The sequence below is a fragment of the Protopterus annectens genome, chromosome 7.part0, assembly GCF_019279795.1.
Source record: "Protopterus annectens isolate FY-2018-M chromosome 7.part0, PAN1.0, whole genome shotgun sequence".
NCBI lineage: Eukaryota > Metazoa > Chordata > Ceratodontiformes > Protopteridae > Protopterus > Protopterus annectens.
Window position 1 is genome coordinate 857,529,486 of NC_056739.1, and position 26,502 is coordinate 857,555,987.

Consider the following 26,502-nt stretch of genomic DNA (forward strand, 5'->3'; position numbering starts at 1 on the left):
AAGATGCTGCGGAGCTTGTAGCAAGAGTTTTATCATGCTTTTGGAAAGATTTTCTATGAGAAGAGTAACAAAAAAGAAATGGCATGAGAAATTCATCTGGTCTATTAGGATGCTAGAAGATCTTACTTTTTACTTTCAAAGAAAATTAACAATTGCTCAGAGTTTCTACTCTGTTTAGTCTATCTTAATCATTTGTGAATTTTCACCAAATTATATTTGCGTAGGGTAAGAGAACTATTTACTTTATGTGGAATGGAACATGGTTCCATAGAAGTCATATTCTCTGTGATACATTTTTATCCATCTAACATGATTCATTTATGTTGCAAAAGCGATTGAGATCCTGTGAGCAGGTGTTCACTCTGTCACTGGATTTGCAAATGTGTAGTAATATACCCAACAGGTTAGGCTCTGCTAAGGCTGTATATGCAATGCAAAGGTTACGTCATTACAGCCTGTATGCTAAGGAGATGTACAAGGCTTTGAGATGCTCTGCCAAATTTCTATGAATTATGCGTTAGTTTTTTTTTTTTTTTTTTTTTTTTTTTAGCAAAAAAGATTGTGGTCATTTCATTTCTGACAAGTGTTTGTACAGGTACATACTGAAAGGTCCATTATATTCAGTGATCAGCCTAATGAGAGCCGAATACAGTGGTACAATAACATCCCTGGATCAAAATGCTGTATCATTAGATATAAAGTGTGCAGTGAAAAAGGACTCCCTTACAATAGTGGACATGTGGTAGTCAAAGGGCAGTTTATTGTCCACATAGATACCTAGATTCTTGGCTACAGGTTCAACTTTCAGGGATGTGTTGTTAATGTGATAGTTGCAAAAGAAGTCCGCTTTTATATATTAGTAATCAAGAGCATTAGAAGATTAAAAGCACTCTTTGTTTTCTCGACCAGCAGCTGCTCAAGTCCTTTTTTTGCACTGATTGATTGCTCTTCATCTATTTCTGAGTGACATGTAAAGATCTATTTGGTCAGGGTTTACGCTGTTTGTATCAGGGAAACAGATACTTATGTTCCCCACTGCTGAGTAGTAGATAGTAAAATGGGAGATGAACAGTTTGGATTCAGGTTCAGTATAAATGAAGAAATCAGAAAATGCTAGAATTGGAGAGTGAATGCAGCAAACTGGCACAGTGTGCCAAGTGCCGTGTGTGACAGAAGAATGCCAAAGAAGCTGAAAAGTATGGACTGCAAATCAGTGGTTTCACCAGAACAGCTGTATAGTACAGAAACTAGGCAATAAAGGCACAGCAGTTTTGAAAGATTGCGTTGATGAAGATGAAGCTTCTTAAATGGGTGGCATTATGCTTACTGTCTGACAAATGAAGAAATTATGACATCAGAGCAGCAGCCAAACTAGATGAAAGAGAACAGAATACAGTGCTTCAAAAACATCTGCAGGAAAGCAGAAGGCTATGGAGAGACAGGAAGCAGGCAAGAGGAAATGATGCCCAGCAGAGAGATGGATGGATTGTATGAGAGAAGACTTGCAACTGTCAGACATGACTGTCAAAAAAGGTACGAGAGTGACACTGAGTCAAAATATGTGATGACAGTTCATGCAACACTCCAATCCCATGTAGAAAATGGGAAAAGGAGGTTTGGTGATGATGCCTTCCTTAGGAGACTTCCGGTCTGATATTTGTCGTATTCTTTCATTAATTAAGAACTGCAGTCCACTTCTATGCAGTGCAGCCTTAACATAATTCATTGTGAAGTCTGGCAATGCACCTTATCTTAAGGTTAAGGAAGATTCCTGCCAAAGACCTGGAATATCTCTTTATTTTTAGTGTTGACAAAAAGGCCACACAGAAGCAAGGACTCGTTCCCCAAAATTTATTCTTAGTGTTTTCATCTCAGACAATGACAAGACTTCATCAGATAAAACCACAAATCCAAATGAACCTTTAAATACCCTAAGAACTAGATGACGTCAACATCTCATTATGTATTTAAAGAAGAACATGCACACAAAATACCCTTGAATACATGTAAGAGAAACACATGTTGTTAAACAAAATAAGATGATATAAGAAATAATTAACCAAAAACTGACTGTAAATTTATCTACATTGTGCTTTTAATTTTAAAATACAGCCAATGGATGCCATTTCATTGAGCCCAGGTCAGTCCACTGCACTCAAACGTAAGATCTAGTATAACTCCCTTTTCTCAAGGAATAGCTGCCATGGTCCACCTCTAGGGTTTGGTTTTACTTATTCAATTACCATAAACTTAAAATTATGCTCAGGGAAGTCCAATAAATGCCGAAATAGGGCATTTGTCATTTTTTTCTTATTTATCTCATAGATATGTTCATAAATACGATTCTTTAATTTACGCTCGGTCATCCCAACATAAAAAGCACTGGGCAACATTGGCACAATGCCCCATATACTACCCCAAGCTTTTAAATTTATACCTCCCATTAACATTCATCTGGTATCCATTGATATCAAAAAGTTCACCAGTGCTGATATAGGAACAAAAACGGCAGTACCCACATTTGGACATCTGCCAAGACTTTTTGTCTTTAAAGTTATATGGGCAAAATTCTCTCTCCATAAGGTTCTTTAAATTATTACCCCGCTTGTATACAACCACAGGCTTACACCCTATTTTTTGCCTTACCACACGGTCGTCCATAAGCACAGACCAGTTTTTAAAAATCATGTCCCTGACTTGTTTAAAATCAATAGTAAATCTTGTAATGAAAGACAACCTAAAGTTAGTATCATCATCTTGATGAGCAGTCATATTACTTTCGTGAACCATAGTAGTGGGCTCAGTGGGACTGTAAGAATTATTAATTTTCAAACTTAAGATAGGAACATAAACCTCCCTCGCTCGCTTATTTATCACTTCCATCTTAATCTGCTTTACAAACTCCATTGGATAATTTTTTTTAAGAAACATAGATTCCAACAGGGCACATTCTCTTACAAAATCATCAAACAATGATACCGTCCTACCAGCCTGACTAATTCTCCTTTGACAACTGCTTTCTTTTGGGACAGAGGGTGTGAACTATCAAAATGCAAAAATGTGTTAAGAGTATGTGGGCTTTCTAAAAATGGTAGAAACATATCTACCATTTACTACATCTTTGACCAAATTAACATCCAGGTAGCTGATGCAATCATCATTTAACACATGAAAACTTCAAGAACTCGGTAGTATTGTTGATAAACTCCAAGAAAAGTCCAACATCAATCTTGCAACCCTTCCAGATGATGAACAAATCATCCAGGTATCTCAAATAGAATATACAATTCTGAAAAAGAACATGTCCAAACAAAAACCTTCTATCCCATTCACACATGACAGTATAAGCATAAAGGGGGCCACAGGCTGCGCCCATTGCTTCACCTCTTTGTTGTAAAAATATTTGTTCATCAGAAAAGATGTAATTATTGATCAATACCAGTTCCATCATTTCAGCATATAAATGAATGCCGTTTTGCAATAAGCCCTTCCTAAGCCGATCTTCTTCAAACCAAATCAGGCCCACATCATGAGGTATTGATGAGAACAAATCCTTAACATCAATAGTCAAAAAAAAAAAAAAGCTAGATCAAATTGTACCATATTACATTTACCAAGAAAGTCCCATGAATCAATACATAAATGCTGTTCATTTTTCAAAACGTCTTTTAATTTTATATCTAAGAATTTAGCAAAAGAAGAGGTAATAGAATTGTGAGCCTCCACTATTGGACGTATAGGGGGATCCACCAGGTCTTTATGTAATTTAGGCAAGCCAAAAATTGCAGGTATAACTGGAAAATTCACTTTGTAGTATTTAAAATCTGACAAGGAAATACTTTGTTCCAAAAGCATGTCACTTAATTGTGTTGAAATTCTAGCATATGCGATGTTAAGTTCATTTATGGAAACTTTGCTGTAAGCATCACTAAAGAGAATGGAATACATCCTGTTCACATAATCTTGTAAATCCATAATGAACCCCCACCCTTATCAGGCTGCATAATCCAGATTTTCATTTGCTGCAAAACTCTAAGCAATTTGCCTCCTTTTGGGCCTGCTTCTTTGTCTTCTTCTTCTTCTACTTGTTTTGCAATACTGCACTTGGAAGACCATTTTGTTGGTTGCCATACTTCAACCAAGAGAGTTTCTGAACTTCAGGCTCTGATGACGGTTCCTCCTTTTTGATTTTTCATAGGGATAGGATATCTCTGCCCTACTAATCCTCCTTTATGCCCAAGGTTTTGATGAGTTGTGTTTTAATCTGTCTGTCCAGCTTCCATCCTTTTTTTCCTTCTCTGTAATCTGCTAGTGAGAAGGTTCTTGGATTTACATAGACAGCTCAAGTATTATCTGGATAAGACAAAGGCTATCTGCAAATTTGAGCATCTTTTTGTTTCTTTTCATACCAAGACATTGGGTTTGGCATTTTCAAAGCAAACAATCTCCTCTTGGATTTCTAAGGCCATTTGTTTTTATTATTTTCACTTAAAGCAGCTTTCTGCTTCTGCTTGACCTCATTCTTTGAGGGCAGTGGGCACTTCTGGAGGTTTCTTCACAAGTTTGGATACTAGATTCATCCTTGAAGCTGCCACTTGGTCCTCTGTCCACACTTTTACTAAATGTTAACAGTTGGATATCAGGAGAGGATTTACCAAGGCTGATTTTTATGGGTTTGTGGAAGGCTTCCTCTTTGCCTTCCTTCTCCCATCCTTTTAAGTATCTTTGGTAATCCCCCATGTTATAAATGCTACAACAGTGATAATCTTATCATAACAGTAGATGTCCTTTTTTCACTGTTTCAATATTCAGTCCCTCCCTTCTGCCTCTTTTTCTCTTATTCTTTTGTTAGGAATGCTTTGCTGGTTGAGAGGTCTTTGACTTTCTCTTCTGCCCCCCCCCCCATACACACACACACACACACTGTTGTCCTGGGGCTGCTCTAGTTCTCCTAGTGCACTTCAGTTTTGAGTGTGTAGCATACATATGTCATCTTTATGCCCTACTCCTACACGGGATGTATACATCTGTGTATGATGCTAGGCAAATATAAAGGCTTTGGCATATTGACCTGAAGTTGGGTTTTCTTGGCTGGATATCCCACATGTTATGAATACTTAAACAACAAAATTACCGCTAGTTCTCCCAAAGTATCCTGCTGCAAAACACAAAAAATACTCAAATTATACTGGAACAGTGATCAGGCTACACCACGAGAAGTCCAATAATGTCAAAAAAGTTCTTTTATTCCATAAAACTGCAGAAGATGAGCGCTTTCAGCGAACGCACGCTTCTTCAGATCTACTAACATCATTCTCTAATGCCCTTTTATACAGTTAAAACAGTTTCTAATTACTTCCAATTAAAACCTCATTACTTGATTTGTCAATCAAGTATTTAAAGATACATCACAATTCAACCTTACTTGATCAACAGTACAACATTACTCACTCTAAAAATTGACTAAAAGTTAATGAGTGTCATCATTTACATTCAGCCTAATAAACACATTCGCATATATTTAGTCACTATAACTCAATTTAAGGGTTTTGTACCTAACGTACATTGCCTATTGTTCTTTTATTCATCCATTACGTCTCAATACTTCAAACGCCAATAAAAGAAATATTAATAACTGTGCTAAACCCTAATAGAAGAGTTATTAAATGTTTCTATTTATATTCAAATAAATAACGTTGATCAAGTAAGGTTGAATTGTGATGTATCTTTAAATACTTGATTGACAAATCAAGTAATGAGGTTTTAATTGGAAGTAATTAGAAACTGTTTTAACTGTATAAAAGGGCATTAGAGAATGATGTTAGTAGATCTGAAGAAGCGTGCGTTTAAGCACGTGAAAGCGCTCATCTTCTGCAGTTTTATGGAATAAAAGAACTTTTTTGACATTATTGGACTTCTCGTGGTGTATCCTGATCACTGTTCCAGTATAATTTGAATGTTATGAATACTGCAACAGTGAAAAGGACCGCTACTGTTATGGTAAGATTTTACATATTTTACACGCCCCCTAAGCACTGTTATAGTCCGGTCTCACATAAGGCACCTTACTTCACAAACTGTCCCTGAAGCACTTGGATTATAGTTTTGTTTTCTCCACGGTGTTTACAGACATCATTCTGTAAGTAATTTAGTTGACTAGGAACAGAAATTAAAAACTGCCCCTGAATTTCTTCTCTAATAATAATTTAATTGCTGTCTATAAGACAGTACTTGTTAAATGCTTTGCTGACTGTAAAAGCCAGTAAAACAGTACATTTCTTTGTAAATGATAGAACATGGAGTAGATAAAACTCCATGCACTGCAAAGAGTTATGATCAAGTCTTCTTCACTTCACTCTCAAGGTGAATTTTTTGGCATTTATGCCTCAAAAACATAATAATACAGTTAGCATCAGAGACTCTATCATAACTCTCTATGCCTTGCAGTGATTTACTAATTGTGAATCTGCCATCTTTTGAAGATGGTTGATTTTTCATTGTGTGACTATGCACTCCTTTTATTAGGTTGATATCTATACTTTTCTTTATGGTTTTCACTGTAGCTGCTCCAACAAGACCTTGAGAAAAGTTATTTTGTCAAGTTTACTCACCCATATGGAAATACATGAATAGCAATTGCAATGAATATATTTACCAAACACTAGATTTAATCTCTTTAAAGGAGAATATCAAAAATCCTTGGTTTTGCTTCTTAATTTGATAGTCAAGTTTTTAATGCACAGAGTTTTCAAAATGCTTATTCTGCAAAATACTGGCGTTACTTAAAAGTCAGGTATGTGTGATTCCATTTAGTAACAATGTCTGTCACAGTACTTTTATGAGCTGCTGTTATATTAGCAAAGTATGTAGCTTCTGCCTTTAAAGTTAATAAGGATGCACAATCTATGCACTGTGGCGAGTGTTGTGAACCTCAAGTATTCATTTTGAATAATTTAATATATCTGGTATGTTTAAGCAAAATTGGCCATAAAAATGCTTAGTAGGAGCATAGGAAAAGGCGTGATCTTTGAAAAGGCCAGAATTTGTATAGTTTTGCTATAATGTTGACATAAATGCACACCCCCAATTACTGCATTAAACTACTGCAACAGCGTCCTAGTCTTCCTGCCTTGGTGATTGGTGCTGACGTACATGTGGCATTAGATGCTTCAGACAACATATTTCATATTTTTTATTTTCAAATTGAAATGTACAGTGACAAAATGTAACCCATAATACTGTAACAACAACAACAAAAAAAGAATGTACCTAAAACGTGTAAGGCCTTCATTCCTTTGAAGGCTTCTTTTTGTACTTTCTTAATCTTATTGTCATGGATTCTGAATTCCGCTAATGATTTTGGAAGGTTGCTAGGAATCTGTGTTAGCCTGTTGTGCGATAGATACACAAGCTGGAGCTTCTTTGTAGATTGAAATGCCTTTGGATGGATTTTTGATATTCTGTTGTTAAGTAAAAATAATGCCTGAAATAAAAAAGATAGAATATGTTTAAAAAGTGACAAAAAAGTTTATATAATACTGATTTATACAAGCTGTAAAGTAAACAGAGGGCTGCTCTTCTTTTTCACCTTTTTGCTTTTATCCTGTATATGGAACACAGATTTAGGAGATACTGTGACTGCTCGTGTAATTATTAAGGCTTAAGAAGGTATTGCCGTTCATGTTTATAGCCTTCATCACTTATACATAGTACTGTCAGGTCCAGTTACATTATCAAGTAATCAGGAATGCAGTAGTTTTAGAGGTGCATATAGCTAGTCTGGTATATATGTGTGATGCTTTACTTGGACATGTCTTTTTAAGCATGTCCTGATAACAGAAATTGCATTGTTTTCAGTGTCACTAGTTTTCTGATTTCTCGCCACTTTTGCTTGCCACTATACACGTTGGTTTGTAAAGCACGTCTGCTTAAGTTGTTCACCTTTTTTCCCAGTACAGAACAGAGTGTCTCTCTTAGCATGCTTAGTTGTTTTACACTAATTAACTACCGAGTGCACACCATTTGTATTCTGTATCATTTATTCATATAAACCAGAGTTCTGTCCTCCTATTACTCATTTCTCCACCTTGTTTTGTTCAAAGTACAGCATCGCACTCCCTCAAGACCATTATGACAAACATACAAACCTCTTTTTTTGCCTTAGTTCATCTCGTTTTCAGTTTAATCCTTAAATCATGAGAAAACAAACCTGGTTGTTGTCTTGCTTCATCCTTGTGATGAAAACTGTTGCTAGAATGAAAGGTGTGGTTTTTAGGCTGTGTTCATGCAGCCTTGGACTCTGGTGTCATTTAAACTTCTCTGTGGAATCTAACTCTATTTCCCCAAGGGACTGTCTGGTTAAGGGGCTTGTTTAATATCAGTGTAAGCAAAGAAAGGCTGAGGGAATCAAACCTTGAACCACAGGAAACAGCCAGAAAGCTGCAACTTCTCCCCATCAGGGAATCAGACCAAGTCTTCAGCATGAATGGTGGTGACTCTTGCCACTATATTAACAAAGAAGTTGCTGAAGTTAACTATAACAGCAATGTGTCAGCATTTACTGTATCTTGTATTAGAAATCAAAGCCTTCATTAATATGGCTTTTATCGCATCAAACTTTTTTCTTTCATTTTTAATGGAATACAGGACAAATGGAAAAAAAGAGAAAAAAAATTCATTATTGACATAATATGCTACTGTCTTCGAGTCCGCCTTAAGCTGTGATGGCTCTGGGCCACCAAACACAATTGTTATGGTCTGGGAAGTATTTGTCTGTACTAGTATAGATTGCTCTGGTGTTCTAGAGGTTGAGGCCATAATAGGGGTCATGAGAATTAAGAGGCTACAGAATTCTGTGGAAGGGCAGCAGGGTTTCTTATCTGCCAACATTCAACAAAGAAACACAGTGATGATGGCGACACTAGTTACTATCACTAGTAAGGTAAGCACTGGTAAGCACTCTACTCCTAGGGAAGACAGGTTGAAGGTAAGTAACTGTAGTGAAGTGATGAACCTGCAAAGTGAAATGCAGGGCATACTCGTGTTTTCTTTTCTGTATATACAGGTAGGCATCAACTATCTCTAATGATCATATTTATTTATTTTTTTATGTGTGTGATCAGCTAGCTGGACTGAAGCATATGGACCATTTGCAGCCTCAGCCTGAACATAAAGCTCAACACAGCATAGGGATATCTTGGTATAGGTTTATGTACAGCTGAAAGATATGTAATTAGACCTCTGTGCATACTGTAGCAGTATTATGGCCAACACAAAAAAAAAAAAGCTAAGACAAAATTCTCCTGCCATGCTGAAAAAACACAAAGGGCAAAAATAGCCATCTCATATAGGTAAGATATACAGATTTTAATGCTTAACTTCAGCCCTACAAGTATGTGCATATTGGATTCATAAAGCATGCTCACAGCTAAGCTTCTGCTCCACAAGCGCATGAATGATAGCAGATGCATGGAAATTTGGCCACAACTACAGAACAAAGCTGCAGTCCTACATACAGGTGCATGCTAGTAGGAACATGGAAGTGTGTTGACAGCTTCGTAACAAAACTACAGTCTTATATGTTTATGTGTTAAAGCTTGACATGGTGCCTATAACTCCGAAAATATTTATTAAACAGTACCCCCACAATAAAAAAAAATGCCACAACAAAAGCTGCCACAGGACATGCACAGTGTCCCCTGAAACAGCCACCCTGGTATCTACTTTGAAAAAATGTAATTTAAAATACCACTTAAGCCTTTTCTGCCTACCCTCCACTTATCATAGGTTCATAGGGTGATACTAGGCTATCTGCCCTAGGGCATTTATAAGCCTAGCCAGAGTATGTTTGGCTTTCGCCACCCTTTTAGATTAGTTGACTGTGCCTCTGTATAGTAGGTCACAGAAGGTAGCCCTTTTAAGGTTTGTTTACTGTACCTCTGTCAAGCAGCAACACAGAAGAGATCCCAGGGATAAACCTACGATCCCCCATCCATTCATCAAGATTTCTCTTGAAGAGGGTCAGTGAGGGGCTCTGCCTGACATGGATTGAGATTTTGTTCCAGAGTGAGGGAGCCTCTGGGATATGAATCTGTCCCTCCAGCATGTACTATTTATTTCTGTGCTGAGGTTTAGGTCCCTGGAGCGTGTAGCTCTAAGGGATTTAGATTTCCTGAGGTGAAGCATGTCCATTAATTCTGGGTTGGACATGGCTTTATACGTCAGACACAAATCGCCTCTGAGTAGGCGGTACACAACTGAGTAGAGCTGGAGTTTCTTTAGCCGAACTGCATAGGGCATCTGTTTGAGCCCCTTGATCCTCTTGGTGAGATACTTTTGGGGTCTTTCCAGTTGCTGAAGGTGTCTGGTAAGGTACATCCCAAACAGGGCATTGTACTCAATTATGGGCCTGATAAGTGATGAGTAGAGGGGCACAATGACTTCTCTTGATCTCGATGTGAACCCTTTCATGATAAGGTGGGCTATATAGAAGGTCTTTCTAACCACTTTAGCAACGTGATTGTCAAAGGAGAGATTGCTATCTACTTGGGTCCCTAATTACTTCTTCTGTACTTAATGGATTACCACCTGTGTGGTAATTTGTGGGCACTTTTTTTTTTCTAAAGGGGATGACTATGCACTTTTTAGCATTTAGCTGTAGGCCATGGCTCTGGCACCAGTTACCCGTCTCTGTGAGACCCTTTTGGAGGATGCTTGTGTCAGTTGGAGAGTCAATTGCAGTCATCTGCGAACTTGGTCAGCCATAGTCCACCCATGTTAGCCTGTACCTCGGAGAAATATATACCGAACAAGAGAGGTCCCAGGACTGAGCCTTGTGGGACACCACTTGTAACTGGTTTAGAGTCTGACATGGCACCTGCTATTCTGACCATGTGGGTTCTATCCCTGAGCCAGTTTGCAACCCATCTTGTGACATAGGGGTTGATATGTAAGCTGGTGAGCTTATTTATGATGCCCGAGTGGGGTATTGTGTCAGAGGCCTTTGCGAGGTCCAGGTAGGCTGTGTGGACCACCTTCCCTTCATCTATGGCTTTGGTAACTGTTTCAAAGAAGTCAACCAGGTTCAAGAGGCAATATCTGCCCTTAACGAAGCTGAATTGGGTAGGATCCTGTGTCTGGAGGTTCCCAATGTCTTTGTTTATGATTTCCATGATGATACATTGTAGATTTTTAGTGTGGCAGTGCCACAGGTCACCATCCTGGCACATGCATTGTTAACTGGTCTTGGGGATGCCAGTAGCCTCACTAAGTAGCTTAGCATGGTCATAACAAGTTTCCACCTTATGAAAGAGACCCTAACATAGTTCTAGTAGCCACTCCTTGAACTGGCTGTGCAGACGAAAGAGCATTATCTTTCTCTCCTTGATACTCAATGCAGGGACTCTCTAAGGGTCATTAGTTTCGGCAGCCACTTCCACAAATGTTGCCTAAAACAAGATGGTGGTGTGGTAAAACCAATGATAAAGATGTATGCAAGTCAGAAATAACCAAAACCAACACTGTAGACTTGCAAAGAGTGCCCAAATGAAGGTCGGAAACCGAAACCACTTGTATGGTAAAAAGCACTTTATTCATGAAACACCAATAACGCCAAAAAACAGTAAATGCGTTTTCGACCCAAAATTCAAGTCTTCATCAGAAAAAAACACACACTTGACAACAATCTCCAAACCACTTGGAATATACACTGCCACCGCAGTATACACATGTGTTTGAGACATCTGTTCAACTATTGAGCAATTTTAAACAAATTTTATTTTTCCAAATGTATTTCTGTTTTTATCAAACATATTTAAATATTTTTAAGATTCCATTGCTTAATTATTTATTATTGCAACTTATGAAAAGTATTTTAAATCATTCACTTCAAACTGGAAGGTGTATAAAATGTTTTTAAGAATGATATTATTAATTTTCATTGGAACAAACTTAATTGAATTATTACTTTTTGAATTTACATAATTGGATGGCTGTTTAAGTGGTTTGGAGATTGTTGTCAAGTGTGTGTTTTTTTCTGATGAAGACTTGAATTTTGGGTCGAAAACGCATTTACTGTTTTTTGGCGTTATTGGTGTTTCGTGAATAAAGTGCTTTTTACCATACAAGTGATTTCGGTTTCCGACCTTCATTTGGGGCACACTTTGCAAGTCTATGGTGGCGTGGTAAGCATGCTGCAGACATGATTTCTGAATTGCAAGTAGGGCAGTCTAGTGCAGCTGCTAAGCAAAATGTAACATGCATGCAGCTTGTGGATGCCCTCACTCTGTGCATGGGCAGAGTTGTATACAGCCAAACTCTGCATCCTCACTCTTACACTTCATTGATACATGGCATCTCATAGATATCATCTGTGGTACTTGCAGCTTATGTGGACAGTTTTTCCTTTTTAAACACTAAACCACACACCCAAAAATGAGGAGGAACAGCAACAGCCATACAATTACAGCAGTCTGAAGTCAGTTTCTACCAGCAGAGAAGCAGTTGTCAGAAAAAACACAGTCATGAGGGGTTGCACAGTGTACTTTTCTGCTCATCTGTAAATGTGAGCCTTTACTGGGTAAATGAGTATAGGTGCATATTTTAATGTAAGTTACTGTTTGCTTGCACTGTGTACCTCTGTGTAGTCCATATGAAACACTCAGCTTGTAGGTAATGAATGACAACCCACTTGCATGACTGCCCATTCTGAAATAATCATACATAGCCTACAAATACATGCCGCAAGTCTGTGCTATGTGAACAAATATTGTGGGCTCTCAAGGCTTAAATCCAGCATCATGCCACAGGTAATCAGTGTCACAGGGTACTGCATTAGTGTCAGTAACCCATACAGTCAGGAAGGTCCCCTCCTTTCACATGTGCCCTACTGTAGCAGACACCCCAGTATTACACATATACATACATTTCCATAACCTGTACTCAGGGGTATCAATGGGAAACCTCATTGTGCAGAGCATGACATGTATGCCATCGACAGTATTTCTGTCCCTGTCCATACCTGTACTGTTGTGTATACCTGTGACATCCCACTGTTTGTTACAATATCTTGATGTTCTTCATCTCACATTGCTGCAGTCCTGACACTTGGGTAGTCCGCTGTCCCAGTCGGCCCGAATACCAAAGTATAAGGCTGACGTCGGTCAAGGCGCATTAGTCTGACGTCAGGACGTCAGGGTACAAATGCGCATGACCGACGTCATTTCCTCAGTCTTTTTTGCCGCATGGTCCGATGCAGAAGCAGTTTTGCAAGTGCAGGTTGGCGTTCTGAGATTTTCCGAAGTCGGAGTTTCAGACCGAATCCAAGTTGGCTAAGTACCCCGTTGGGGAATATTTTGGTTTTTTCTTGCCTCAGTATTTTACCGGATGTCAGAAAAAGTGAATAACTGTATTTCTTGTGGGAAACAGATACCTCATAGGGATTACCATACCTTGTGTATACCTTGCTTAGGGCCTGAGCACGGCGTTGTTGGCTGTCGCTCTTGTGCTAGATTTAACAAACGCACTATAAAGAGAAGATTAGATTGTGCCAGGTTAGTTTTGGGAAGCGGTGTAATTATAAAATGCCGCCGGATGCTCCGGCCCGCTTCAAAAAACGCAAGGACAAAACAGCAAAGCCTAGGCTGGAAGAACCGTCCGTGCGGACGCCGGTTCTTTAGAGGGCTCGGTGGAGCCAGAGGTTCAGCCAGAAATTTCTTTGGAATCCCAGGGAGAGACTTTATTACTGCAAGATGTGACCTCTCAGGAGGTAGGCCAGGCGGAAGGGGCTTCTCAGGTAGCTGTTCTTCCCTCCCTTCCTAAGGTGGTTAGGCCCTCCCCTGCTGTTTCCAAGGCTTCTCCCAGGGGCAGGCCAGGTTTTGTTTCAGGTGTTACCCCTAGTTCTTCAGGGTCCGTACCTAAGAAGCATATGCTTAAGATGGCAGAAGATTTGATTACAATGATTAGAGGTTCTATGCTCCCTCCTGATAAGAGGCCTAGGGTGGAACCTGAGCTTGGGAGTTTTGAGCAGTGTTCGGATGCTTCTGAGTCTTCGGCTGAAGACTTGCAGGAGTATTCCCCTTACTCTGATTCTGATGTAGATGATTCTACTCCTTCTGCTTCTCCTCCTGAGGATTTTTCATTTTCAGAGACTCTTTATTCCATGAGGGAGCATTTTAAATGGGAAGGTCAGGATTTCTCTGATTCCAGGAAAAGGCTTAGGGAATTTTTGTTTCTACCCCAGCATAGGCCTTTAGCTATACCTCCTGTTCTAGATGTGGTGGAGGATGTTTTTGCAGAGGCTTCTCTGAACCCTGATTCTTTGCCTCCTGCTCCAGTTAAACCGGATAGATATTATAGGGTGCCTGAAGCTCATAAGTATCTTTTTAAGAGTCCTAGGGCAGACCCAGAGACTGTTTCACAGGGGCCTAAAGGTGTTAAGGCTTCTGTTGTTAAAAATCCTGTTCCTCCGGATAAAGAGGCAAGGGCTTTGGATAGATGGGGAAAGAAAGTGTATACTTCTTCCACTTTGGCCATGAGAGCTTTGAATTGCCAGTTTCACATGTTGAAATACCAAAATTATCTCCTTTCACAATTAAAGTCTAAGGTAGATGCTTTGGCGGAAGGTATTGAGTGTAAAGAGTTGCAGGATTTAGTTCATGTTTCTGAACAGGTGGGTAAGCATTCTTTGCAATGTGGTTTTGATGCTGTGCAGGCCTCTTCGAGGGTGGCTGCCACTGGTTCGTTCTTCGCAGGCACGCCTGGCTGAGGGATCAGAATTTAGCTGAGCATGTGAAGACAAGGATTTTAGATGCTCCTTTACAATCTGATGTGTTGTTTGGTTCGCCTGTGGAAGCAGTTCTAAAGAAAATGGAAGACAAGGCTAAGTCTATGCAGACTGTTAAAGATTTTTGCAGGTTCAGCCTCCAAGTTTAGTAGAAATTGGCCTACCAAGGGGTGGACATATCCTGCTTATGATTCCCAGTCTAGGGGTAGGTCTAGACGTGGTAGGGGCAGAGCTCAAGGTTCTTTTAGGCCTAGAACAGGGAGTTCACCTGCTCAGTCTTCTGGTGAGGGCAGGGGTCAGTCCTTTCGTAAACAGACCCAATGACCTGCCTTTTCAGCTGCCAGAATCTTCTCGTCTGGCAGCACCTTTGGGAGGAAGGTTGGCACTTTTCAAAGAAAACTGGAGTTTAATTACCCAAGACAGATGGGTATTGGATATCATTCACCACGGTTACAGGTTTTATTTCCATACCTTGCCTCCTTTCAAAGGCATGCCAGACATTCCTCCTCAACAAGGAAAAGAGGCTCACAAGCAAATTTCTCTGTTACTCCAAATAGGGGCCATTCAGCCGGTTCCTGTGCCAGAAAGGGGCCTAGGATTTTATTCTCGCCTGTTCCTAGTACCAAAAAAGGGGAACACGTGGAGACCAATTTTGGATCTGTCTATCCTCAACACTTATCTGGACATTCCCAAGTTCAAAATGTTGACGTTACAACAGCTTTTACCTCTGCTGGGCAAAGATCACTGGATGGTGACTTTGGATCTCAAGGAAGCTTACCTTCATGTTCCTATCAGACTAATTTGCAGGAAGTATCTGCGTTTTCGAGCTGGGAATTCTCATTATCAGTTCTCTGCATTGCCCTTTGGCTTATCTACTGCGCCCAGAGTATTCACAAAGGTTCTGGCTCCAGTGATAGCTTTCTTCAGGCTAAAAGGAATACAAATCTATCCTTATTTGGACGATTGCCTGCTTCTGGCTCAAGGAAGGGACGTGCTTCTTCAGCATTTGGAATATGTGATAGCAGTGCTAAGATGCCTAGGGTATTCTGTGAACGAAATAAAGTCCAGTCTAGTACCCTCTCAAGACATGTGCTTTCTGGGTGTGAGACTGAATACAGCAGCCCAGATGGCCTTTTTAACCCCGGACAAACAAAAGAATCTTTCTCTTTACTTCCATCAACTATCTCATCAGTCCGGGCTGACTGCAAGGACAGTCCTTCAAGCCTTAGGGTTCATGGCATCTTGTATTCTGGTACTTCCCAATGCCAAACTGCATATGAGGAAGCTACAATGGTATCTCAAAATGTATGGACACAGCACTGCCAGGATTTGGACACTGTCATTCAAATAATACCTTGCATTCAAAAGGAATTTTTGTGGTGGGCTCAGGAATGTCACCTAAACAAGGGACTCTCTGTGACCCGGCCAGAGGCGAGTCAGATTCTAACGACAGATGCCTCAGACACAGCTTGGGGAGCTCATCTGAATGGAAAGTGGATACAAGACAAGTGGCCTGCCAGACTGCAGCATCTACATATCAACATGAAGGAGATGTTAGCAGTCCAGTTTGCATTATTGGCTTTCAAGGATTTACTTCTTCCGGGGCAGGTGTTGATTCTAACAGACAACACAACTGTCATGTGGTACATCAACAAACAAGGGGGAACACATTCTTATCCTCTATGCAGGCAAGCAATGATTTTGTGGGAGACTGCGTTGAGCTTGCAACTGAATCTTCAAGCAAGGTTTCTGCCAGGAGCACAGAACTCCTTAGCAGATGTGTTAAGCAGGCAAATCATGGATCCCCACGAGTGGAAACTGGATCTTCATGTATTTCAGACATTGACAGTGTCCTGGGGAACTCCAGACATAGATCTGTTCGCTTCTCCACTAAACCACCAGCTGCCAAAGTTTTGCACGAAAAGGTTTCATCACACAGCCTGGAAAGTGGATGCTCTTTCTTTCAGTTGGAAAAATCTTCATGTGTATGCCTTTCCACCTCTGCCTCTCCTCCCAAAGGTACTCCTAAAGGTCAGACAAGACAAGCCAAGGATGATTTTAATAGCTCCAGATTGGCCTCGGCAGCACTGGTACCCATTGCTGAGGAGTCTGGTAAGGAAGCCTCCATGGCCCTTACCTTTGATTCCACACCTATTGTCTCAGAAGGACGGGCATCTACTCAATGTCAAGCTTCACTCTCTTCATCTAACAGCCTGGCATATTCTGTTTTGAACCATAGCAGGTCTCAGCTTCCTCAACAAGTTTTGAATGTGATTATGGAAGCCAGAAGACCTAGTACAAGGAAAGTGTACGCAGGAAAATGGAAGAGATTTTTATTTTGGTGTACAGCAAAGGATTTGGATGTTTCTGAGCCAAATTTGAGTGTGGCTCTTCAATATCTTACTGAGTTATTGGACAAAGGTTTGTCTTTCTCTTCCATTAAGATTCATGCTGCAGCAATTTCAGCTCACTATGATTGTGACCCACCATTGTTTTCTCATCCTTTGTTCAAGCAATTTCTTAGAGGGGCAAAGAATATAAGACACCCACGTAGAGCTCCTACTCCTGCTTGGGACCTCAATTTTGTGTTGGAGAAACTCACTCTACAACCTTTTGAGCCTGCAGCTACTGCTGAATTGAAATATTTGTCATGGAAGACTGTTTTTTTGTTAGCCATTACCTCTGCAAGAAGGGTGTCTGAATTGCAGGCCCTCATGGCAGTTGAGCCTTTCCTGATTTTTCATAAGGATAGGGTATCTTTACGTACTAATCCTTCCTTTATGCCTAAAGTGGTTTCTAGTGTGGCTTTAAACCAAACTATTCATTTGCCTACCTTTTATGCAAATCCCCAAAATAAGGGGGAAAAGATTTTGCACACTTTAGATGTACACAGGCAATTACGTTATTATTTAAGCAGGACTAAGGATTTTAGGCAGTCTCAGCAGTTGTTTGTTTCTTTTGCTTTGAGTTCTCAGGGTAAGCCTGTGTCAAAACAAACTATTTCTAAGTGGATTGGGTTTTGCATTACTTTCTGTTACTCCCATCATGGCAAGGAGATTCCAGCTGGGATTAGGCCTCATTCCACTAGGGCTACTGCCACTTCAACAGCATTTCTAAGGGGTGGCTACTAAGGATATTTTGGAGGCAGCTACTTGGAGTTCAGTGCATACCTTCTCTAAGCATTACCACCTTCCTCTCTACTCTAAATCTAGGGCTGGTTTTGCCACTGCTATTTTACAGGGCATGTTGTCAGCTCCTGCTTCTTTGTGATTTGCCATCCTCCCTTACCTCTGCTTTGGGATTCTACCCAAGTGTCAGGACTGCAGCAATGTGAGATGAAGAACATAGTACAGTTTTGTACCTACCATAAATGTGGATGTTCAAGATCCACATTGCTGCAGTCCAATTTACCCTCCCTCCTTCCCCTCTGTGTTTAGGGGTGGTTGTGTGGGTAGGATTGTACCTTCTGCTTTGTATATATTGTACATATATTTGGTACAGGGGTGTTTGGTGTGTTGTTGTTTTTGGTTTGGCCTTATCTTTTAGGGTCTTCTGACATCTGGGGCAAGAAAAGACTGAGGAAATGACGTCGGTCATGCGCATTTGTACCCTGACGTCCTGACGTCAGACTAATGCGCCTTGACCGACGTCAGCCTTATACTTTGGTATTCGGGCCGACTGGGACAGCGGACTACCCAAGTGTCAGGACTGCAGCAATGTGGATCTTCGAACATCTACATTTATGGTAGGTACAAAACTGTACTTTCTCATAGGTGTCCTCATATCCTCTAGAGGGGGCAGATGGCACTGGTCAAATTTAGTCAAGCTGAGAATAACATTCTGCCTCATTTCCTCATGATCCGTGGATTAAGGATAGGGTTGCTTGTCAGCCAATGTGAGGTCATATGTGGAGGACAGTGATCTACAACGTCAGTGCTTTGGAGGGTGAAATTACATCACAAAGCAGTGTTGAGGCCATATCATCAGCATTATCAGGTTGGACTGCAAGAAGGCATACACCACAGCAGCAGATAGTTCAACTACTGGAGTGGAACCACCTCTCACTCCAAACCTAATTGACAAGGAGATCTTATTGTCCTTGCAAGGAGATGATGAAGACACGGGTGTAATACCTATAAAATATACACAGGTTTCAGGAATGGACAAACCTTATACTTCTGGATGGGGTGGGGGATGCAAGTTAGTGGCCATGATGCATGTGTGTAGAGCAGCTTTGCACTACGTGTTGGCAGGCCACAAATACCACTAAAGTGCATTAGGCACATTTAGATATGGTAATTGTACTGCATGTCCATTCATAGGAAGTTGGAGTATGTAAATGGTAAGAAAGTAGATGTTATAAATAGGTGCACATGGAATACAGTAAAGGTAGTGTATGCAATAGCATGTTCTTGTATTATGTTTTATATCGGAAAAAGGAAATTTAACAGTGAGGATGCAAGAACATTATGGAGATGTTAGGAATAAAAGACGAGAGAGCCCTATAGCTGCACGTGCATGGGAAAAACAGCAGAGTAGGTTACAAGATTTTAAGGTGACTGTTTTAGTGCAAATTTTATGTAAGGAGCAAATGGAGATAAAGCAATGTTTATTAAAGAAAGAGACTTTTTTTTAAATGTAACACTCTTAAGCCACATGGCTTAAATGTAGACAGTTGTTTTAAGAGTTGTTTATGATTTTATTGATTAATTGATTGATATCATGTGATTGTTGATGCCATTAAAATCGTACGTGTTTGTTATTGTTTTTCACTCTCTAAAGGTATTAGCCGAGATGCCAAATATAATGTGTCACAGAAAAAGCTGTTGATTTTAGTTCTTTTGTCATATCACAATTTTATTACCTGTTGTCCTATAATACATAACATTGCTATGACCACTCAGTCACTGGTTCACTCATTTGCCCAGCACTTGCAGTTTAATTTTATGGCTAAATCTAGAATTGAGCATAATAATATGGCTCATAGGATGCTTCTGGAACCCTACTTGTCAGGATATATATCTTGACATTTTCTACCTATTCAGTAATGCGAAGACGAGGATAGTGAAACATATAACACTGTTTTGTGAGGTACTCCCCTTATCAGGAGATGACAGAAATGCCAGTATGTTTTAACTTGTATATCTCCCTACATCCCTTTGCATACACTAGGAATATTTTTTTTCTTTAGAGTTAGTCATGTGGTCAATGTCTTAGGCCTGCAGTTGGCCACCACAGTGGTATTTATGGTGGACTTGCCTTTTGCCAGGGTCAGACTAACTACAGGAATACAAAGAAGGACAGAGGGAGTACATAAATAGTTACTGCAGGTTTAGCATTCTTGTCTTGTGTTTGCAAATACCACAGTGTATAATAGTGAATTAGCCTTGTGACAAGAATAAGTCCCAGGAACAGACTGACAAAGAATGATAGCTAATTTCTGTTTATATTTTGTATCTTTATATGTCACTTGTGGTGTTAGTGAAGCCTAGTATTGCTTACTATGTATCGTGATTTTTCCAGAAGGAGGCAACTCATCTGAGTACCGGCACAGCTAGAGAGAGAGGTTAAAGAGAATGCTGTAATCACATTTTTTAGTTCTTATAACATGAGCTGAAGACAGATAAGGGTGATATTGAGGGTTTGCAGGTGCTGGAGTTTCAAACTACCAAAATAAAAAATTCCACTAGTTGGAAATGTACCATTTTTTCTACTTTTCACCTTCATTCTGTCTAGCGTATTTGCCTAATTAATAAGTACTGTTGCGAAGCATGTTTGTTTATTGTTTAATAAAGTACTCTTTGTTCTCTAGTAAGGGATGCACACCTTCATTGTCTATTAAAATTCAAGCAGTCTCTTTCTTTTCCATAACATTTCAGTTTAGTGTACTTACCTAGTGAAAAAACACATGAACAATGCATGCTGTTAAGGCAGAGAGAATTATACACTGCAACCAAAACAGCTAACGGTTGACCATTTTGTTTAATGAATTCTCATGCTACTTTTCTTGAAAACAGATTTCACAAGTAAACTCATTACATCCGAGTGATGCCTCTAGGTGTCAAATATTGCTTGTTCATATTTGCATTAATAATTCCAAAACCATGTTATGTACAACTTTTTAAAAAATTTCATCTTAAAGCTTACATAATGGCAAATGCAACCATATTAATATTTGACCTCTGTCTTGTGCAGGTAAATAGATATTAACTGTTGTTTTTATGATATTAATTTATATCGATATAATTTTCACATTTTTCTAAATATCTCAACCACCAAGTAACACAGATGACACTTCTTAGCCTCATGAGTGCTCTCAGCTAGATGAATAAAATGCTGCTTGAGAGTGTGTGTGTAACTTGAGTGGTTGCTGAGATATTGTAAGTTGTTTAAAAAATAATGCAAATGTAATAGTAACTGTGTTTACTGTGACCTATAAAATATGGTTTAAAACCTAGAACCTAAATAATACCACCACTATAAAAAATAGATGTGAAGTTGTTAAATCTCGCCATTTATTCTTACACATGGGTTCGGAACAGATCCATCGGCCGCTTTACTAGCTAAAGATCTCAGAATAGCTCGAGGCCAGGCCCCCCTATCCCATGATGCTCTCCGTCCTACCCCAGATCTGGTTTGCCGCTGCAACTGATCACAAGGTCTCGGGCCAGTAGAATTTATTTCTTTATTATTGATCTAAATTTTGCAAGTGTTTTTTTCTTAAAAACTTGTATATTTAGCTTAGTTAACTTTCTATAAGGTTTTAGGCAGTTAGCCTCATTTTTCATTGGTGTATCTTGTTATTTTACGGAGCAGTTTGCTCTAGGCCTTTGGCCGTTTTCTTTTCTTACTTGGCAATTCTGTTTAGAATTAAAATTACAGAGCGGTTTGCTCTAGGCCTTTGGCTGCTTTTTCTTTTTCTTTTTCTATACAGTTGAAGTTGAAGTTTGAAGTTCACTTTTGTATTGCTTCCCTATCCCTTTGAAGTAAAATAGTCATAGTTAGTGTGTGTGTGCTGTCTGTGTTCCATATATAATTCAGATAGTGTAAAATACTGAACCTTTCTTATCCCTGGCTGTGCAGGGACCTTATAGCTGAGTTTGGTTTGTGCAGATTGCTGTTGCTTTTTGTGCTTTTGTTGTGATCAAAGTTAATCAAGGCTCTGACAACTTCTATTGTATCCAATATGGCGGATCAGAAGGAAAAGCAGAGGTCTGGCATCAAGAAGTGTAATTGTGGGCAGAAGATGTCCATCACTGATAGACATGTTAATTGTGTTTATTGTTTGGGGGCTGCACACCTTCAAGAAGATTGGTCTATCTGCCACTCCTTCAGCAGCAGGGTCTTATTAGAATGGCGAAGGAAGTTGGTAGATAGAGGCTTGTTGAAGCCTGATTTCCAAGATTCTCGGAATAAGGCTGACCAGACCTCCAAGTCTTCGAAGGGATTGAAGTCCTCGAAGGTGTCCACGGAGCCCAGGTCATCGACTCCTAGTCCTTCTGTGAGGGCGTGGTCGCCGGCTCCACAGTCTTCATTGCCAGTCCCTGGTCCTGGTACCGTTCTCCAAGACTCTGAAGTCACCAACCCTTCAATCCGTGGCGTCTTTGGCTCCTTCGACCCATTTGTTGAGGACCCTTTGCGATATCGATGTGGACCGGGTGGTGCAGAGGCTTTTAGAGAACTTGGCATTGCCAAAATTACTATCTGCTTAGTCCCAATTGGGTGCGAAGCCCCAGACGGTCCTACTGGTTGTGACTACTCCTCCTCCGAGCTGTGCAGGGCCTTCAGAGCCAGAGGAGGAGGATCTGATGATTGTGGAGTCCTTGGAGCCGAAGCCTGTCCCAGTGCCTTCGGCTCCTTCAACCCTGACTACTTTGGTTCCGTTGGAAGAGTCTCGGAGCAGACACTCTCTCATTGGCTCCGGGGGGGAAGAGTCGAACCGATGCGTTGGTTCCGACCCTTCCTCTCGGGGCTTCGGCGCAGATGAGCTCGGCTCCGTCCTCAGGTTCGGAGCCTGCTGTCTCTGCACCGGGAAGGCTGCCATCTTCTTCGGAACCAACGGCTTCCTCGGGTCGAGGCAGCAGTGCTTTCGATGCCATGAGGAGGGTTATGTCGTCTAAGACACTTAAATCGTCAGGGCCCTCCTCTCCCTCCCCTAAAGTACTGAGTTCTGTCTCTACGCCACACGTTCCTGTCAAGCGTCGAGACCCAGAGCCTCGGGTACCTCCATTGAGTGATCCCTGCTCTACTGAGACTTCACCAGAAGTCCCAACTGATGAAGTTCCCAGAAAGAGATTATGCAAGAGGAGGCATATGGATTTCCCTCAGGAATCTTTGACATCAGACACCGACTTAGAGGAATCAGAAGGGTCCCCACGGTCCTCCTCAGAGGATATCTCCTTTGTGGATATTATGGAAGTCCTAAAGCAGAGGGGTGACTGGCAGTGCATTAGCTCTACTGAGGATGAGTTGGTGCTCCTGAAGGCCTTTGGGTCTCATCCCTCCACCTCCTGGGTGACTCCACCCTTTGACGAACTAATGGATTTAGTCGCTTGAAGGACGTGGGAATCTCCTGATTTCATGGAACTGGTCCCTCGGAGGCCAAATAAATTTATCATCTCCCCCCAAGACAAGACGTTTCTCACGGTGAGTCCCCGTTGATGCCATGGTGGTGGCGGTGGCCACCAAGAAAGAGATGTCAGAAACCTCTTCCTCTGTCCATCCTTCTAACAGAGACTCTAGAACGATGGACAGATACGGGAAACGCATCTTTAGTTCTCCGACATTTACCATGAGATCACTTAACTGTTTAACCCATTTCACCCATCTTCAACGAGGTCTCCTCAAAAAGCTTGGAGATACTCTAAAGGGCAACACAGATGATACCGTCTCTGAGAAGGCGATGGCTCAGCTTAACACCCTTAATTCTATTGTGAACTCGTCCATGCGGCTCATTTCTTATGCAGCCGATGGATCGAGCCGAGCAGCAGGTTCAGCGATAGCTCTGCGGAGACATTCCTGGATGCACTTATGCTCCTTTGCGGAAGCCTTCAAGTCTTCCTTTGTCAACACCCAATTTGATGGCTCTTCCTTGTTTGGGCCCAAAGTCAAGGAGACTCCCACTAGGTGTAAGCAGGAGGGAAAGACTCTTATCTGTCGTAGGAATCCATTTTTCCACCACTACTAAACCATACCCCAAAGGGCAGAAAGGTGGGAAAATGTGGTTCCGAAAGTCCCATGGAGCTTTCCAGAACACATGTAGTGAATCTCCCTCCAGGGGCAGAGGAGGGGGCAATTACGGAAGATGCCGCCCTGGCTACAGAGGAGGTCCACAGAACCAAAGTGGCAGGGAGCAGTTCCTTGGCAAGCTCTACCAGCGCTCCTAAGAGGAGGCCCGACTGTCCTGCTCTAGAGGCAGTCGGGGGTCGCTTGGCTTCGTATCCAGATGCCTGGCTAGGAATTACAACAGATTCTTGGCTACAAAGCATAGTTACCAGAGGATATTTCATTCCATTTCTACGAAAGCCACCTGTTGGCACAAAAATCCCAGATGTTCCACCCAGTCTCAGGGATCAAGCAGCCATAGAAATCCAGAGGCTGCAGGAAAAGAGAGTCACCCAGCCAGTCCCAGCAGACCAGATAGGATCCGGAACTTACTCCAGATTCTTTTTAGTTCCAAAGAAGACAGGGGACTGGAGACCAATCTTGGATGTCAGCAGACTCAACACATTTGTAAAGAAGGAGAAGTTCCGGATGGTCATGCTTCAGTCTATCCTTCCATTCCTTGGAGTGGGCGATTGGATGTGCTCCATAAATCTCAAGGATGCGTACTACCACATCAAAATGGCAAGGCCATCCAGAGATCATCTGCATTTCCGGCTGGGAGCCAGTCACTACCAATTCAGAGCACTGCCTTTTGAACTAACAACAGCCCCCAGAGTGTTTACCAAATGCATGGCAGTAGTTACGGCTCACTTGAGATGTCTAGGATTCTGAATGTTTCCATATCTGGATGACTGGCTCCTTACTGCCGCCTCCAGGCATCAACTAATTCTGTCCAGGGGTCACACTCTCAATCTCTGCTCTCAGCTAGGCATCACTATCAATTTCGAAAAGTCTGCGTTGTCACCATCGCAGCATATATCCTTTATCGGAGCAGAACTAGACACTACCACCGCCACAATAAGATTACCCCTGGACAGAATCACCTCTTTATGGACTCGGGTCTCAGAATTTCTGCAGAGGAAAAAAAGTACCGGCCCATCAGGTTCTAAAACTCCTAGGCACCATAGCAGCTACTCTCATAGCAGTTCCTCTGAAACGACTGCACATAAGGATCCTCCAATGGTTCACCCAGTGGTCATACCAACACCTTCCCATGTCGTCCTTAGTCATGATTATGGACTCTTGCAAGAAGGATCTTCACTGGTGGTTGACCAGCCATCAAATTATAATGGGTCATCCATTTGTTCTCCCCCCGCCATTGGCCATGGCCACTTCCCTGATACTGCCCAAGGCACCTGGTTGGAGACAGAGTCGCAGTTACACATCAATGTTCTGGAGCTGAGAGCGGTGCTTTTGGCAATGCAGCACTTTCACAACTCTCTGCCTCTAGGGACAATTGCCATACAGATGGACAACATGTTGGTTGTCTGGTACATCAACAAACAAGGAGGAACCAGGTCTTACCCCCCTGTGTCGAGAGGCCTTGAGAATTTGGCAGTGGGCTGTGTCCACCGGGCGCTTTCCGATTGCAATGCATATCCCGGGGAAATCCAATATAATAGCGGACAAACTAAGCAGAGCCATTCTGTTACCTCACAAGTTGTCCCTCAAGAACAAAGTTGCGGAGAAGATTTTCCGCAGGTGGGGCCAGCCTTGCTGCTGCAACCTGTTTGCATCCCCTTTGAGTGCCAAATGTAGAAGCTACTTTGCCCTAAATCCCCACCAGGGGATAACCCAAGGGACTCGCTCGTACACGATTGGCCCTCGGGACTCCTGTATGCTTTCCCTCCTATTCCCCTGATTCCCAAGTTCTTGCAGAAAGCCAAAGCTCTTGGCAGGACGGTAATCTTAATAGCTTTGCTTTGGCCACATCAGATTTGGTTCCCCTTTCTCTGACTCTACCAACTGGAGGAACCTTGGATTCTGGAACCAGTTCCAAACCTTCTGACACATTCGTCAGGGACCCTCCACCTCTCTCTTCGTTCCCTCAGACTGACAGCTTAGTTGCTCCAATTCCCTTCCTAGCCAGGTCACATGACTTTTCTTCAGAGGTACAACACATTCTTGTATCTTCCCATAAAGCTTCTACCAGAAAGTTATATGCTAGTAAATGGAAGCATTTTGACATTTGGGCTTCTCGTAACAACGTTGATCCATATGTGGCCCCTATTGCTAGTATTCTGGAATTTCTCTCTAAACTTTTTCAAGAAGGTGCTGTGGCTGCCACAATTAGAGTACAGTTGGCTGCCATCTCAGATTTTCATATTGGAACTGAGGGTTCTAACTTAATGTTGCACAAATTGTGTCGGGCCTTCCTTAAGGGCACCATTCATCTCAGGCCTCCTGTTAGTCATTTACTCCCTGGAATCTAAATTTTGTTATGTCCCATATTATTCTTCCTCCCTTTGAGCCTGCATCTTCTTGTCAATTAAAGTTCCTATCCTGGAAGACTATTTTCTTGATGGCCATTACTTCAGCACGCAGGGTATCTGAGC

At 41.3% G+C, this 26,502-nt stretch overlaps 1 protein-coding gene across 4 annotated transcripts in view; it reads right to left on the reverse strand.

Moving 5' to 3' along the window:
• The window catches only part of ASPN (asporin), a 433,787-nt gene that overhangs the window by 108,412 nt on the left and 298,873 nt on the right, over window positions 1-26,502 (reverse strand). For all 4 annotated transcript variants that reach the window (XM_044077412.1, XM_044077411.1, XM_044077409.1 and 1 more), the window contains exon 4: window positions 7,270-7,483. In XM_044077412.1, coding sequence (XP_043933347.1) covers window positions 7,270-7,483 — 214 coding nt within the window. The remainder of the gene's footprint in view (window positions 1-7,269; window positions 7,484-26,502) is intronic.